At 38.9% G+C, this 18,362-nt stretch overlaps 1 protein-coding gene across 2 annotated transcripts in view; it reads left to right on the top strand.

Moving 5' to 3' along the window:
• BICC1 (BicC family RNA binding protein 1) overlaps positions 1-18,362 on the top strand; it is a 341,517-nt gene that overhangs the window by 186,419 nt on the left and 136,736 nt on the right. For both annotated transcript variants that reach the window (XM_049855570.1, XM_049855571.1), the window contains exon 3: positions 17,373-17,442. In XM_049855570.1, coding sequence (XP_049711527.1) covers positions 17,373-17,442 — 70 coding nt within the window. The remainder of the gene's footprint in view (positions 1-17,372; positions 17,443-18,362) is intronic.

The following is an 18,362-nucleotide window of genomic DNA, read 5'->3' as shown; positions in this document are numbered from 1 at the left end:
CACAGTGGAGGGCACATTTGAACTGGGTTTTGATTGATCAGTAGGAGTTCTCTGAACTTTTTGAAGTAAATTAGCTAAGCCTGCCTATAGTGTAGAACAGTGGAACTCCTTATCTGGGATTCCCAGTGGGGCATCCAAGGTAGTCCTTGTTTTGCATAGTCCATGTTTTACAGGACTGTAAACATAACCATGCAAGCTGAAACATGCAAAGTGCTCTTTCTTAGTAATCAATGGGGAGAAATCAGGATCGCTTGCAACCTTTGAAAAATTTTGTTAAAACATTAAAAAAAAAAAAACCTCTCTTACTGTCAGTTATAAATGTATACCAAAAAACCACACCTGTTGCCATCAAGTCAATTCTGACTCATAGTGACCCTATAGTACAGAGTAGAGCTGCCTCATAGAGTTTCCAAGGAGCAGCTGGTGGATTCAAACTGCTGACCTTTTGGTTAGCAGCCAAATGCTTAACCACTGACTGCACCACCGGGGTCCCCTGTACCACCAGGGCCCCATGTAGATGTATAAAAACCGAAAAGCAAACCCGTTGCTATTGAGTCAATTCCAACTCATAGTGACCCTAAAGGACAGAGTAGAACTGCCGCATGGGGTTTCCAAGTAGCACCTGGTGGATTGGAACTGCTGACCTTTTGGTTAGCAGCCATAACTCTTAACCACTGTGCCACCAGGATTTCCTATAGACATATAGGGAAATGAAAAAATAATGAAACTAATATCTAGTACACTGTGTTTAAACATTAGAAACATTGAAGATTAATGTGTTTTATTTCTTTGTAAAAAGGCTTTCCAGAATAACTTGGACAGTGCTATTTTTTTTATATATATATATATATATATATATAACTTATGGAGCAAGCGTTTTTTCTATGTTTTGGCCAATTGTCATCCTCATAAGGCTGGATCAACTTCCAATTTTTATCCTTTGTGCTTTCAAAGTTGTGAAATATCTCCCAGAGTTTCCTTAATGTGAATTTTGTTTTGCTGGCGTCACCTCCTCTGGGGCGTCTTCATCCTTTTTGTCACAACCATTTTCCTTATTTATGTCGACAAGTTTGTCGTCTGTAAGTTCCTCTGGCTGTTTATCTCTCAAGCAACAGCAGTGTCAGCATTCTCTCATCAGCTTTTTATTTCTTCTATACTCGTTGGCATTTGACCCAAATTTCATGTTTTGTTTCTTTGCTGTATTTTCATCTTGGTTGGCCATTCTCCTCTTTCGATTATCCATTTTTGTAAAATGTCATTTTGTTTTATCATTGAGAGACAAGGAGTGGGCACATCTGCATGCTTTGCTGTCTGGAAGTGAACTGAATAACAGATGTGCAGTGATCAGTCATCGCCACACTTGGAAAGAAGTGATGTAATGGGTCACTGCTCCCGATGCGCATCTGTTATTTATGGGGAGATTTGTGTAGTGAAGGGCTGTCGGTGCAGTTTGTGTTTGATGCCGTTACTCACAGTTAATATACTGTGGTAACTTAAATGTGAACAGTGTTGTTGGGAGACTGATGCTGTTTAACTGAACTGTGTTAACTAAAATCCATGCATATCAGAATGATGCAGAAGGACGACTGTCATATTGACGTTTCAAGTGGGTTTGTCTTGCTCTTTGTTGGCAGTTCAGTATCTGTTGCCCTGGGCACTATTACCTAGTCACAGTAATAGCCAAAATGCTTCTCAAGTTTTCTGTCTGTGCAGGGGGTGGCCTGGGGGCGGGGGGGGGGGGTGGGGAGAACTCCCTGGATTGAGAACCATCTGGAGCCATCGCCGAGCCACTTCGGCGTTCATAAAGCAGGGAGTGTTGAGGGGTGGCCACTCTGCTGCTCAGTTACCTTAGCGTTCATGGCAGAGTTCTGGAAAGTCGAGCTTTCTGAGAGTCTGACCCCTGATAGGATGTGGTGTCTTTGACTTCTTCTAAACCAAGTGAAGAAGAAAGAGCCCTGGATGGGGAATCCTGTGACTTAGATTCCAGCTGGACTTGGCCACTTATCTAGCTGCTGCTTAACCTCTTTGAATCTTAATTGTTTTCTCATCTGTAGAATAGGTTTCACATATCCGATTTACAAGATTATTATGAGGAGTAAATGAAAAACGTATGAATTAGACCAGTGTGAGGAATAGTTCTAATGATGATGAACAACTGAGTCATTGGGCTGCATGTCTTGATTTAAAATGAAAGATAACAGCCTTCTAATGTCTTGGCAAAATAAATATCCTCAGCTTTTAGACACTCCCTCGTGTGAGAAGTTCACTACTTTCCCATATCAACTTTTGAGTGTTTTCTAGTTTGCTCTTTTCTTGCTTAGCTCTCTCCACAGTGAAATGCACCGAACTAACTTAGAATCCATTACTACATGAAGTAACTTCAAGCAGTCTCCTCCATGAGGATAGACCTTATTTTTCTATTGATATAAGGAAAACAGGGTATGAGTTGGTCTTTTAGGGCAGCAGGCTGCAGATGGCTCTCAGCTGGTAGCCATTTTGAATGATGAATTTTCAGTGGTTTATAGTATCAATGTCAAGTTTAAGCATTCAGGGTTCTTTTCCTGGTCCAAGAAAAAATATTTCAAGAAAAGTCAGCATAAATGGACTTGTCTTGGTTTGACCTGAGATACTGATTACTTACCTATGGATTTTTACATCTGGATTGAAGAATTTGGTGAAACAAGCACTTTAGTAGAACGTTGCTGGTTTGGCAAAAGCTTTCTTCATCTGTAAGATATTATCCTATAATCACTGCAAACCTGCAAAATGTGTGGTATAGTGAACATTGGCAGATATAGTCTCTTTCCACATGGTGTGCTGATCTGGAATTTGTTGGGAGATGGAAGGAATCTATTATGATTTGAGCACTGAAGGAGTATAAATGGAAATTTTTTATCATGGATGAAACTACTTGTAGCATTTGATTTTTTAAAATTTTAATTTTAGCAATTTTAGAAAAGTAAAATTATTTAAATGAATCAATACAAAACTGTGATGAAATTTTTTTTTTCAGTAGCTGACAACCTTATTCTAATTTAAAAAATTCCAAATTAAAGCGCATGTAAACATAATTCTCCTTCCTTACCTCTTCCCCCCGTTATGGCCACAGAGACTCAAACCAGAATGGGAACATACAATTTCATGTTTATAAGGTATTTTTTAAATATTAAAAGAAGTGCTATTAGTCTTGGGTCAGGAAACATTACTTATGTTTATGAACTACAAATATGAATTAAAAAGTTGATGTTTAGTTTCCAAAACTGCTACGTATTCATAGTATGCTATCTTCGTCAGGTTTTTCATGATAAAAAAATAACTTTTATAGATGAACTATAAAAATATATGTTTCTGAAATTAGATGAACTATAAAAATTTCTGAAGTCAGTAATCTTAATTTTAACTTTCATATATTTCAAAGTTGATATCCTTAGCTCACATCCTTTCATTAAATATTTTGTTATTCATCAAACTTGGATTAACATAAGAATTACGTTACATTTCAGTTACTGCCCCCTTGAAAGTAATGACTATGGTAAATCTAACAAAAGCTAAAATGAAGTCATTCATTCCAATAATTATATTTTTAGATAGACTCCTCCAAAGTCTCCTCTATACTCACATCGTATAGGATTGCTCTCTAGCATAAGAGAGCAGCTAAAGAAATCTAGCAGAGATTGGTAGACTTGAGAAGAGATTCTTTTGACAGTGAGGATATTCAGAAGTGGAAACTAGCCTATTTGAAATGGTGTAGACATACTGCATGCAAAATTATGAGTTAGAACATAAGTTTTTAAAATAAGTTGCGTTTTAATGGTTATAGAAAATGATTCAAAATCAGAAGTTTATCCTTTGAGTTTGTTTTTGCGAAGGTGGAAACAGATGATAGTAAGACTTTTTTTTAAGTTGGAATTCACCTTAGGATTTTTTTCTAAGACAGAAGATAGTCATTTTCTTAGAGGTTTTGTGGCTTTGCATACTGAGGCATTCCATAGTTCAGCTGACACCAGATTTTTTTTCCATGGTATTTATAGTTTCATTTCTGTAAGGAAAACCTTGTCATTTTGAGCATGGTTCTCAACTTGCAGGTCAAATTGCACAGCAAATATCAACATCTTTTTGGCAAGAAGGGTGGGAGAAAGGAGGAAAGTTAGACACTTGATTAAATTATTCCTCAAATGCAAACTAAACATTTTGGGCAGCATATTCACTTGTTTAAGAATTAAGGCCTATCACAGATCCCTGGGAAGCGATTTCCTTGTCAGGTTTTGCAGGAATTAATTGGATTGTGAAACATGTATAATATCCTCTTGAAAAGTTGTCAGTGTTATCATCCATGTAAGATCTATAAAAGCAACTGCTTCAGTCTGCCTGCCTCTATGATTTATATGTAAATGGCCCTTTCACCTCAGGGTTCTCTGATAAACCTGTCTGGATTTTGTGGCGATGGTAAAAGATGACTAGCAGCTTCTGTTTACCTCTGCTCATCTCCATCTCCATTCCCAGCGTGCTCAGCCTTTAGAAGTGATGGGCTGTTCTACATCTGCAACCCAGTTAGCAACTTCTCAGTCACTTATGTGCATATGTCAGTTTTTGTTTAAGTCAAAGACATGGCCTCTTTGAAAAGGAGAGTAAGCGCTATGTCAAGGTTGTTTGGAAGCCCTAAAGCATCTTATTAACGATATGTGAAACTTACCTATAAGCCTTCTGTTATTTGCCTCTAGGTGAAACCCCAGCTTTATCCCTGACCTTCATTCTGAAGCTGCTTCTGTCACTTTCTTTGCTTTGATTTCAACCACAGCTTCTTGACCTCCTCTTTTCCAGTTCCCCTATTTATCCGCCTTGATTACCATTAAGGACTTCTTTTTGCATAGCTTCCTTTATAGGACCCTCTGACTTGCTTTCTTCCCTAATGCCTGCCTTTGTACCCTCTTCACCCACACTCCTTTTCTCCTCCTACTAGGGGACATGTCAGTCCTCAGCTCAGGAATCCAGCTTCAGTACTTGGGTTTCTAGACCAATCTCCACCCCAACACTCTGCCAAGAACTGTACTTATTCCTGCCCCTGAACAAAGAGTGCTTCACACTGTCCCTCCTCCACAAACCATACACATTAATAGTATGCAACTTCAAAGTTGTGAGAACTATCTTGAAGTCATTAAGGATGATGGTTTGAAAAGTTTCATTGAAAACTTAAAGGGAATTTTGACTTGAAAGTGCAGTTAAGTGTGACCCTTAGTTAGTTATAGTCACTCTGACAGCCAAGTACACGTACTTGATAGCTTTGGTTTATGTCACATCTTCAAGTCTATACTGAGCATGTCCATTTGCAGAGCTGTAGGAAGGGTTGAGAAGACATAAGACACAGTCCCTGGTCTGGGTATATGAGGTGAGCACCTCAGCCTCACTGAATCATCTTTGGGCCCTCTGAGGTACATTACCTCTCTCCTTTTAGAGGTTTCTGTATGCAGTCCTCCTCTACTTGGGATACTTTGTTCACCTGTTCCCCAGTTAGCTGACTTTTTTCACTTCTTAAAGGTGTCAGCATTAATAAGCATCACCTTGACGTATCTTTCTTTCCTTGACTAGCCACGACCAAGTTAGATCCCCTTCTGTATACTCTCATATTGCCCTGCTTCACCTTGGCATTATCAAAAACCTAAATATGCAAAGAAACACCAAAAATTAGTGTAACAGAGTATATTTATTCTGAGTAGATAGGATTCTAATTGGGCAGCACATTGAGAGGACAGTGAAAGTGGGTTGTATAGATCATTGTTATGTTAATTTCTCAGGAGCTAAGATCAAAGTAAGAATATGGTTTCAGGGTCTACCAGTTACAGAGTCACTAAGGACATGCCATACACCCTGAAACATAGCCTCTTAAAAACAAAACAAAGCAAACAAAAAACACAGCTTATAGTCAGACCCTGGAGTTCTTGCTCCTGGAATCTGGCTGCACATAGATAATTTTCCAAAAGAACCCAATGCCTAAGGCTAAATGATGTCCTCTGAGTTGCTTACTAGGCTATTGTTTGACTTGAAGGTGACTTCAGGAAAACAGTTGCTTAAAAGCTCAAGGTTCAGCAAAGGAGACTAACAATCCTACTCATCAAAATAAGAGAAAAAAAATACAGACTCAGCAGAAACGAAATCAACTATGAGTAAGAGGAAAAGGCAATATATAAAGATAAATTACTCAGCACAAAAAATTAAGTGGGAAAAATAAACTGTCAACACAAAAAAAAGACATCAAAATGACAGCACTAAACTGGTACCTATCCATAATTATACTCAATGTAAATGGACTAAATGCAGCAATAAAGAGACAGAGAGTGGCAGAATGGATTAAAAAAAAAAAAGATCCATATATATGCTGCCTACAAGAAACACACCTTAGGCTTAGAGACACAAACAAACTAAAACTCAAAGGATGGAAAAAAATATATTGAGAAAACAACAATCAAAAAGCAGGAGTGGCAATATTAATTTCTGACAGAATAGACTTTAAAGTTAAATCCACCACAAAGGATGAGGAAGGACACTATATAATGATTAAAGGGACAATATATATAACCATATTAAATATTTTGCACCCAGTGACAGGGCTGCAAGATACATAAAACAAACTCTAACAGCATTGAAAAGTGAGCTAGAAAGTGCCACAATTAAAGTGGGAGACTTCAACACACCAGTTTCAGTGAAGGACAGAACATCCAGAAAGAAGCTCAATAAAGACATGGAAGATCTAAATGCTACAGTCAACCAACATGACCTCATAGACATATACAGAACACACCACCCAATAGCAGCCAAGTATACTTTCTTTTCCAAGGCACATGGAACATTCTATAGAACAGACCACATACTAGGTCACGAAGCAAGCCTTACCCAGTGCCGTCAAGTCAATTCTGACTCATAGGGACCCTATAGGGCAGAGTAGAACTGCCCCATAGAGTTTCCAACGAGTGCCTGGCAGATTCAAACTGCCGACCCTTTGGTTAGCAGCCATAGCACTTAACTACTACACCACCAGGGTTTCCAAGCAAGGCTTAGCAGAATCCAAAGCATTGAAATATTACAAAGCATCTTTTCTGACTAAAAGGCCATAAAAATAGAAATCAGTAACAGAAAAAGCAGGGAAAAGAAATCAAGCACTTGGAAACTGAACAATACCCTGACCAAAAAAGACTGGGTGATAGAGGTCATCAAGGATGGAATAAAGAAATGCATAGAATCGAATGAGAATGAAAACACTTCCTATCAGAACCTTTGGGACACAGCAAAAGCAGTGCTCAGAGGTGAATTTATATCAATAAATGCACACATACAAAAAGAAGAAAGGGCCAAAATCAAAGAATTATCCCTACAACTTGAACATATAGAAAGAGAGCAACAAAAGAAACTCTCAGGCACCAGAAGAAAGCGAATAATAAAAGTTAGAACAGAATTAAATGAAATAGAGAACAGAGAATTGAAAGAGTTAACAAGACCAAAAGCTGGTTCTTTGAAAAAATTAACTAAATTGATAAACCATTGGACAAGCTGAAAAAAGAAAAACAGGTGAGGAGCAAACAACCCAAATAAGAAATGAGATGGGCAATATCACAATAGACCCAACTGAAATTAGAAGAATCATATCAGATTACTATGAAGAATTGTACTCTAACAAATTTGAAAACCTGGAAGAAATGGATGAATTTCTAGGAACACACGACCTACCTAAACAACACAAACAGAGGTAGAACAACTAAATAAACCCATAACAAAAGAAGAGATTGAAAAGGTAATTAAAAAACTCCCAAGAAAAAAAGGCCGTGGCCCAGACGGCTTCACTGCAGAGGTCTACCAAACTCTCAGAGAAGAGTTAACATCACTGCTACTAAAGGTATTTCAGAGCATAGAAAAGGACGGAATATACCCTAACTCATTCTATGAAGCCAGCATATCCCTGATACCAAAACCAGGTAAAGACACCACAAACAAAGAAAATTACAGATCTGTATCCCTCATGAACTTAGATGCAAAAATCCTCAACAAAATTCTAGCCAATAAAGTTCAACAATATAGCAAAAAAATAATTCACCATGACCAGGTGGGATTGTTACCAGGTATGTAGGAATCGTTCAACATTAGAAAAAGAATTAATGTAATCCATCATATAAATAAAACAAAAGACAAGAACCCACATGATCTTATCAGTTGTTACAGAAAAGGCATTTGGCAAAGTCCAACACCCATTCATGATAAAAACTCTCAGCAAAATAGGAATAGAAGGAAAATTCCTCAACATACTAAAGAGCATTTATACAAAGCCAGCAGCCAGCATCATCCTCAATGTGGAAAGTCTGAAAGCATTCCCCTTGAGATCAGGAACCAGACAAGGATGGCCTTTATCACCGCTCTTATTCAACATTGTGCTAGAAGTCCTAGCCAGGGCAATTAGGCTAGACAAAGAAATAAAGGGCATCCAGATTAATAAGGAAGACGTATAAGCATCTCTTTTTACAGATGACACTATCTTATACACAGAAAACCCTAAAGAATCCTCAAGAAAACTACTGAAACTAATAGAAGAGTTCAGCAGAGCATCAGGATATAAGATAAACATACAAAAATCAGTTGGATTCCTCTACACCAACAAAAAGAACATTGAAGAGGAAATCATCAAATCAATGCCATTTACAGTAGCCCCCAAGAAGATAAAATACTTAGGAATAAACCTTACCAGAGATATAAAAGACATATACAAAGAAAACTACAAGACACTACTGCAAGAAACCAAAAGAGACCTACTTAAGTGGAAAAACATACCTTGTTCATGGATAGGAAGACTTAACATTGTAAAAATGTCTATTCTACCAAAAGCCATCTATAGATACAATGCAATTCTGATCCAAATTCTAATGACATTTTTTAATGAGATGGAGAAACAAATCACCAATTTCATATGGAAAGGCAAGAGGCCCTGGATAAGTAAAGCATTACCGAAAAAGAACAAAGTGGGAGGCCTCACTCTACCTAATTTTAGAACCTGTTATACCACCACAGTAGTCAGAGCAGCCTGGTACTGGTACAACAACAGATACATAGATCAGTGGAATAGAATTGAGAATCCAGACATAAATCCATCCACATATGAGCAGTTGATATTTGACAAAGGCCCCAAAACAGTTAAATGGGGAAAAGACAGCCTGTTTAACAAATGGTCCTGGCATAACTGGATATTCATCTGCAAAAAAAAAAAAAAAAATGAAATAAGACTCATACCTCACACCATGCACAAAACGAGCTCAGAATGGATCAAAATGATAAAGATCATGGAAGGAAAAATAAGGACAACACTAGGAGCCCTAATGCATTGCATAAACAGTTTACAAAACATCCCTAACAGTGCAGAAGGGAAACTAGATAACTGGGAGCTCCTCAAATTCAAACATCTATGCTCATCCAAAGACTTCACCAAAAGAGTAAAAAGATTACCTACAGACTGGGAAGAGTTTTTAGCTATGACATTTCTGATCAGTGTCTGATCTCTAAAATCTACAGCATACTGCAAGAACTCAACTACAAAAAGACAACCCAATTAAAAACTGGGCAAAGAATATGAACAGGCACTTCCCTGGAGAAGACATTCAGGTAGCTAACAGATACGTGAGGATATGCTCCCGATCATTAGCCATTAGAGAAATGCAAATCAAAACTACAGTGAGATTCCACCTCACTCCAACAAGGCTGGCATTAATCCAGAAAATACAAAATAGTAAGTGTTGAAGAGGTTGTGGAGAGACTGGAACACTGGAGAGACTGCTGGTTGGAATGTAAAATGGTACATCCACTTTGGAAATCAATTTGGTGCTTCCTTAAAAAGCTAGAAATAGAACTGCCATACGATCTAGCAGTCCCACTCCTTGGAATATATCCTAGAGAAGTAAGAGCCTTTACACGAACAGATATATACACACCCATGTTCAATGCAGCATTGTTTACAATAGCAAAAAGATGGAAGCAACCAAGGTGCCCATCAATGGATGAATGGATAAATTATAGTATATTCACAGAATAGAATACTATATATCGATAAAGAACAATGATGAATCCTTGAAACATTTCATAACGTGGATGAATCTGGAAGGCATTATGCTGAGTGAAATTAGTTGCAAAAGGACAAATATTGTACAAGACCACTATTATAAGAACTGGAGAAATAGTTTAAACAGAGAAGAAAATATTCTTTGATGTTTACAAGAGCAGGGAGGGAGGGAAGGCGAAGGGTTTTCACTAACTAAATAGTAGATAAGAACTAATTTGGGTGAAAGGATGAACAGCACACAGTACAGGAGAGGTCAGCACAACTGGACTTAACGAAAACAAGTTTCCTGAATAAACTGAATGCTTTGAAGGCCAGCATACCAGGGGCGGGGGTTTGGGACCATGGTTTCCCGGGACATGTAAGTTAATTGGCATAATAAAATCTATTAAGAAAACATTCTGCATCCCACTTTGGAGAGTGGTGTCTGGGGTCTTAAATGCTAGCAAGCGGCCATCTAAGATGTATCAATTGGTCTCAACCCACCTGGATCAAAGGAGAATGAAGAACACCAAAGACACAAAGTAATTATGAGCCCAAGAGACAGAAGGGGCTGCATAAACCAGAGACTGCATCAGCCTGAGACCAGAAGATCTAGGTGGTTCCCAGCTATAAATGATGATTGCCGTGACAGGGAACACAACAGAGAACCCCTGAGGGAGCAAGAGAGCAGTGGGATGCAGACCTCAAATTCTTGTAAAGAGACCAGACTTAATGGTCTGACTGAGACTAGAAGGACCCTGGAGGTCATGGTCCCCAGACCTTCTTTTAGCCCAAGACAGGAACCATTCTCAAAGCCAACTCTTCAGACAGGGATTGGACTGGACAATGGGATAGAAAATGATACTGATAAAGAGTGAACTTCTTGGATGAAGTAGACACATGAGACTATGTGGGCTGCTTCTGTCTAAAGAAGGGCTAAGAGGGCAGAGGGGGTCAGAAGCCGGCCGAATGGACGTGGAAATAGAGAGTGGAGGGAAGGAGTGTGCTTTTTTATTAGAGGGAGAGCATCTAGGAGTATATATAAGTTTTTGTACAAGAGATTGACTTGGTTTGTAAACTTTCACTTAAAGCACAATAAAAAAAAAAAAAATGCTCAAGGTTCAAAAGAGCACCTAAGGGCAGATGGCCTAGGTATGTCACCCCAGTTGCATGAACACAGAAATCTAAGTTCTAGGAGAATTAAAATGGTTTTGTCAGCATACGGGACTATAATGGTGAGTCCCTTGCAATACCATGAGCTCCTGGAGGGTAGGCACTGCCTTGTTTGCTGTTGTATCTCTAGTATCTAAGACAGTGCCTGATTAAAAGTAATCAATATGTAATAAAAATAATAAGAGATATTATTATTGAGCACTCACTATGTGTCAGGCTCTGTGCTTGGAAATATCTACATATTTTCTCATCAAATCTTATAAAATCTGTATGTGAATGGCATCATTAATTTTACAGAGAAGAGTGATGCTGATAGAAGTTACATAACTTGCCCAACATTACACAGCTAGAAAGTGACATAGCTGGTGCTTGACTGCAGATTATACACAATGATGGACAAATAAAGGAATGTCTGTATTATGGATTGACACAAAAAGTATGTGTCAACTTGGCTGGACCATGATTCTCCCAGTATTGTATGATTGTCCACCATTTTGTCATCTGATGTGATTGTCCTGTGTGTTTTAAATGCTTCTTCTATGATATTAATGAGGTGAGATTAGCAGCAGTTACGTTAATGAGGCAAGGCTCAATCTACAAGATTAGGTTGTATTTTAAACCAATCTCTTTTTACATAAAAAGAGAGAATGGAGTAGAGACACAGGGGGACCTCATACCACCAAGAATGGAGTGCCAGAAGCAAAGTGCGTCCTTTGGTCCTGGGATCCCTATGCTGAGAAGCTCCTAGACCAGGGGAAAATTGATAATAAGGACCTTCCTCCAGAGCCGACAGAGAGAAAAATCCTTCCCCTGGAGCTAATGCCCTGAATTCGGACTTCTAGCCTACTAGACTGTGAGAGAATAAATTTCTGTTTGTTGAATCCATCCATTTTTGGTATTTGTGTTACAGCAGTACTGTGAAGGCATCCATTCATAGCTCCAAATAGAGCTATGTCGTTCGAATTGGCTAGCCACGAATGGTGTTCAATGGAGTACATTTTTGTCTAGTTACGTAAGGAAGGTCACCTACAGGTACCAAATTCCAATTACCAATAATTTGTTTTCTCCAAAAAGCTGGGCATTTACTGTGGCTCATAGAACTTTGTAGATGATGTGGTAACGTAGATAAAACTCTAGTTTTCCAATGAGGGATACTAGACATCAATCATCTGTCTCTCTGCCCTTTACAGGCCATGTAATGTGGGTAGGTTGAAAGTAAGTATTCAAGCCCAACTTCTTCACTGTATAGTAGATACTCTGGGTTGGTGTGACGGTTAGAGAGAGTATGTGAAAAGCACTGAACACATAGTAGGTATTCTGATATGATGGCTGTCAGCTACTGTTTGTTAGGATATTTCCTGTGTTGTATTATTTCCTGTCATAATCAAAACCAAAAACCCCCGGGCCGCCAAGTCGATTCTGACTCATAGTGACCCTATAGGACAGAGTAGAACTGCCCCATAGAGTTTCCAAGGAGCACCTGGCAGATTTGAACTGTCGACCTCTTGGTTAGCAGCCATAGCACTTGACCACTGTGCCACCAAGGTTTAGATCCCCTTTAATAAGAAAGGATCATATGCAGGGTAATTTCTGAGAAATGCTGCGAAGGGACAAGTTTTTGGAAAATTTTCTACAATAATATTATACAATATTGTTATACAATAATATAATTACGGCACCTGACAAAATTTTCTGAACTAAATAGCCAACTATTTAATTCAGAAAAGTATGTGGATTATTTCCTTATCACCTTCCCACCAACAACATTATGTGTCAATCCACCTCATTGAGGGTCTTCCTCTTTTCCAGTGACCTTGTACTCTGCCAAGCATGATGTCCTTCTCCAGGGACTGATCCCGCCTGACAACATGTCCAAAGTATGTAAGACGCAGTCTCGCCATCCTTGCTTCTAAGGAGCTTTCTGGTTGTACTTCTTCTAAGACAGATTTGTTCGTTCTTGGTATATTCAATATTCTTTGCCAACACCACAATTCAAAGACGTCAACTCTTCTTCGGTCTTCCTTATTCATTGTCCAGCTTTCACATGCAAATGACGCGAATGAAAATACCATAGCTTGGGTCAGGTGCACCTTAGTCTTCAAGGTGACATCTTTGCTCTCCGACACTTTGAAGAGGTCCTCTGCAGCAGATTTACCCAATGCAATGCGTCTTTTGATTTCTTGACTGCTGCTTCCATGGTTGTTGATGGTGGATCCAAGTAAAATGAAATCCTTGACAACTTCAGTCTTTTCTCCGTTTATCATGATGTTGCTCATTGGTTCAGTTGTGAGGATTTTTGTTTTCTTTATGTTAAGGTATAATCCATACTGAAGGCTGGGGTCTTTGATCTTCATTAGTAAGTGCTTCAAGTCCTCTTCACTTTCAGCAAGGAAGGTTGTGTCATCTGCATAATGCAGGTTGTTAATGAGTCTTCCTCCAATCTTGATGCCCCGTTCTTCTTCATATAGTCCAGCTGCTTGTATGATTTGTTCAGCATACAGATTAAATAGGTATGGTGAAAGAATACAACCCTGACACACACCTTTCCTGATTTTAAACCAATCAGTATCCCCTTGTTCTGTCTGAACAACTGCCTCTTAATCTATGTAAAGGTTCTTCATGAGCACAATTAAATGTTCTGGAATTCCCATTCTTCGCAATGTTATCCATAGTTTGTTATGATCCACACAGTCAAATGCCTTTGCATAGTCAATAAAACACAGGTAAACACCCTTTTGGTATTCTCTGCTTTCAGCCAGGATCCATCTGACATCAGCAATGATATCCCTGGTTCCATGTCCTCTTCTGAAACCAGCCTGAATTTCTGGCAGTTCCCTGTCGATATACTGCTGCAGCCGTTTTTGAATGATCTTCAGCAGAATTTTGCTTGCATGTGATATAATGATATTGTTCTATAATTTCCGCGTTCGGTTGGATCACCTTTCTTGGGAATAGGCATAAATACGGATCTCTTCCAGTCAGTTGGCCAGGAAGCTGTCTTCTATATTTCTTGGCATAGATGAGTGAGCACCTCCAGCAATGCATCTGTTTGTTGAAACATCTCAATTGATATTCCATCAGTTCCTGGAGCCTTGTTTTTCGCCAATGCCTTCAGAGCAGCTTGGACTTCTTCCTTCAGTACCATCTGTTCCTGATCATATGCCATCTCTTGAAATGGTTGAATATCAACTAATTCTTTTTAGTATAATGACTCTGTGTATTCCTTCCAACATTATAGCAAGGTTTATTTGATCTCTTTAAAAGTCATAACAAAATTAGAGGAAAATTTTGAATCTGATTTTAGTCACTTTGAAGATATATGCATGTACAGTAGCTCGAACAAGGAGCTCTGGTGGAGCAAGGGTTAAGATCTTGACTGCTTACCAACCAAAACGTTAGCAGTGTGAACCCATCCATGACTCTTTGGGGAAAAATGACCTGGCAATCTGCTCTTGTAAAGATTGCATCGTAGAAAACCCAATGGGGCAGTTCTGCTCTGTCATATAGCATCCCTATGGGTAGAAATAGACTTGATGGCACCTAACAACAGCAGCAGCGATAGCTAGAACTAATAAGCTGATAAAATGTGAACCATGAGAAGTCCTTGCTTATTGGGTCCTCTCGATAGCACTGTTCCCCCCCCCCACCCCCCCGCCCCCTTTTAGTGACTAAGGAACTCACTGATAAATTTACTTTTACTTGGTCTTCAGGACTGGTATTGTTTTACAGATTATATCTCTGGGACGCCTTTAAACCTTCACCGCTAGTCTCACCTTCAAGGTGGGGACAGTGACCCAAGCTGTGAGCTGATCCTGTGACTCAGCCCATTGTCAGGCAGACGCCTTTTGTGTTCATCTGTCTCTGACTTGCCTAAGCTCCTTGATACCAGGAATTGTGTGATACTCGTAATATGGCCTTGGCACCTAAGTAAACTCTTGAAAAATATTTGTGGATGTTAAAAACGGTCGATATGGTAAAACCCTGAAGCATATTTTCACATATGTATATCCATGTTTTAAAATGCTAGGGTTGCTTTGTTCGGTGCAGGATGGTGGTTAAGGCACAGGCTTGGGAGGCAGTCTGGTGTTTTGGTCTTAGCTCTCCTGCTTCCTGGCTGTATCCTCTGTGAAATGGGAATGAAGAAACCTACTTCATAAGGGTGTCATGAGGATTCATTTACTATTTTTTTTTTTTTGATGTGTGCTGAGCAGTGTTTAGCCCTTGCCCACAGAGAACTTACTTTCTCTCTTTCCGAAACAGATTGTAAACAAGTAAGCACAGGACAGATTTTTAGTTTGTGATAAGGGTTAGAAGGGAAATAAATGCAGTGAGGTGGGAGAGAATAATTGAAGTTGGGGTTTGGTGCGAGAGTGAAAAGGGAAGGTGACTTGGAGAAGGTGGCATTTCAGCAGAGATCTGACCATGAGAGGGAGTCAGGATAGGAGGGTCTGGGGAAAAGAGAACAGCAAATGTACAGCCCTGAAAGGGGAGTCTGCTGGGCCTGCCCTTAGGAGACCAGTGGCTGCAACAGAGGGCGTTGAGGGGCATAGAGTGACACAAGATAAAAATGGAGTGGAGGAGGGGCCAGGGTTGGGGTACAAACTCACCTACCCTTGGGGGCCTGGCTAGTACCTTGACTTAGTGAAGAGAGAGCGTGGCCTCTCTCTTCTTTTTGGTTTTTGATAGAGACGTGGATATGGAGAAATCCTCTGAGAAAATCAGCCATGCAAGCACCATGATAAATGGCAAGTGAGCAGTGCAGATGTGGTGATTGTAAAGGCAAATGGCTCTGGACTGGTGTCAGAGACACAGCGGGGGCCGGCCTGCCTGACTAAAGGGGGCAGCTGTTCCGCAGTGCCAGCCAAGTCTCTCCATGTGGGAATGTTGGCTCCAGGTGCTAAATCTGCCAAGTTTTCAAGAGAACCAGAAATCTGAATTTTTATGTGAATTTCCCAGATTTTAAAATGTTGGCTCAAGTTTTAGAAAGCCTTGTGATGGGTAGACAGAATGCATCTGTGGGCTGCCAGTTTGAAACATCTGCTGACAGCCCTTTTATGCTATGATAAAGAAGATTGAATGAAGTATGACACATGTTAACCACTTAGTCTTGTGTCCAGTACATAGCCAATACCAAGGGGGAAAATGTACTTATTGTTTACTGCACTGTAAAGTTTGTAGTTGTCTTCGTCATTAATTTGTTTCATTAACTCTAAATCCAAATTAAAAAATAAATACTATCCTACCCTAACTTGTGTTAATGGTAGTTGCTGTTGTCTGTTCATTTTAGTTGCTGTATTAGTTTCTTTATTTAATTCTATATTCATGTTAAACAAAAGTAAACATTAATTTATGTGATAAAGTTAGAGAAGAACAAAGGGTGAACTTTTTTGGTTATTTATTTTTTTCTTTACCTATTTACCATCCACTCTCTTTTACTTTGCTTTGGTTGCTTACTTCATTTGTTGTTGCACGTAGGGCACATTTGGGTTCAGTCTTCCTGGCCAGCGTTGGCTGCATGTGTAAGTGTGAAGGAACTATGGCAAAAGGGGCATTTTGAACCCGGTGAAGGGTGATGGGGAATGCAGCTTTATGACGTGATGTCATATTTAGAGGCTCTTTTTCAGTTTTAATGAAATACAAATATGTCCAAAACAAGTGTTTTCTTTCCACAGGGGAAAAAACAAAACAAAAAAAAAACACTTCATTTAGTATGGCCTAACTTACATAGTTTTGTATTAGAAGGATCGTGTTTGGTGTGTTGCAATTTGTTGGCAATTGTCTTGGGGAATTTTATTCAACGCAAGCATTTCTGAAGGTTCTGGCATCAAGTTGTGTTAATTACTTGTTCATGTACTTTTTGGTCTTGTTTTCTCTGTGCTAAAATTCTGGAGGATTGCAGAGGGGAACACTGGAGTAGCAAAAGAAACTTGAATATTTCCAGTAGACTAAAAAAAAACTTATAAAAATGCTTCTTTCCCTCCTTTTTTTTTTTTTTTGGCATTGTTTTTAAAATGAGACCATTTCGTTGTGTCAACATGAGACCAGAGACTTGAAAAAAATTTTTTTTCTTAAATCTTACCTGTAAATACAAGTTCTTAATTGAGTCAATGTTTCTTAATTTTGGTTACAGATCATGGAGGAAACAAACACGCAGATTGCTTGGCCATCAAAACTGAAGATTGGAGCCAAATCCAAGAAAGGTAAATTGTGAAGGATAGAAAAATCGGTGATTTTTGATAACTCAGGTTGTGGAAGTTCTGCAGGTTTGCAGGGAGAAAAATCATCCTTTATTTTTATCATTCTTGTCCAAAAATATTGATCAAGTAACAATATTTTGGAAGGATTATCATAATTAAATGTCTTTTTATCAAACAATAGAAAAAATTTATTTTAAAGGCTAATATTATAATATGATGTTTTTATAAGGATATGGTAGCAACCTGTGGTTTCTTGGGTGACCAGTGAATCAATGGCCATGAGTCATGGTAACTATCCACATGTTATAACATGTTTTCAGCAATCAGTTCCCATTGTTTACACTTTAAGATTCTTGTTTAGGTACCACATAGATTTAATAGCTGCTTTTTCCCCCTCCAATGTGATAAGAAGTCTTGGATTTCCTTATTTGAGTGCTTCTTCCCCTCTTCCTCTACTACATGAGCAAAGAACTCGCTAGATTCTGTTTTAGGCTGAGTGTTTTTCTTGCCTGGGCTTTTCTTTGCCTTCTCCTGAAAGACGCTATCTAGGTATAAAAAAAAATGGATGGTCAGAAATGGAAGTATAGGCACCCTTAGTTTTCTTCCCAGATTAGATAGTATTTTCACATGTAAACTGCCAGTGTATATTTTTCTGGGTAGTTTTTCTTTTTAAAGAATGACTTTAGTCTCAACAAATTTTGTTGTGTATATTTCATTAAACAATAGGGTTGCCATGAGTTGGAATTGACGAGATGGCAACAGGTTTGGTTTGGTTTTTTTTTGGTTAGTGCAGATACACGTAGTCATCAGAAGATAACAGCAAACACCATCAAATAATTAAAAACACAATGGTTATGCAAGCTGGGTGTTATCCTTGTGGTCAGCTTTTTTGTTGTTGTTGCTGTTTCGTTACATATTTGCTG

Source organism: Elephas maximus, chromosome 16, assembly GCF_024166365.1.
Source record: "Elephas maximus indicus isolate mEleMax1 chromosome 16, mEleMax1 primary haplotype, whole genome shotgun sequence".
In the NCBI taxonomy this organism is placed as follows: domain Eukaryota; kingdom Metazoa; phylum Chordata; class Mammalia; order Proboscidea; family Elephantidae; genus Elephas; species Elephas maximus.
The sequence above is the reverse complement of the archived record's forward strand: the minus strand, read 5'-3'. Positions and strand labels throughout refer to the sequence as shown.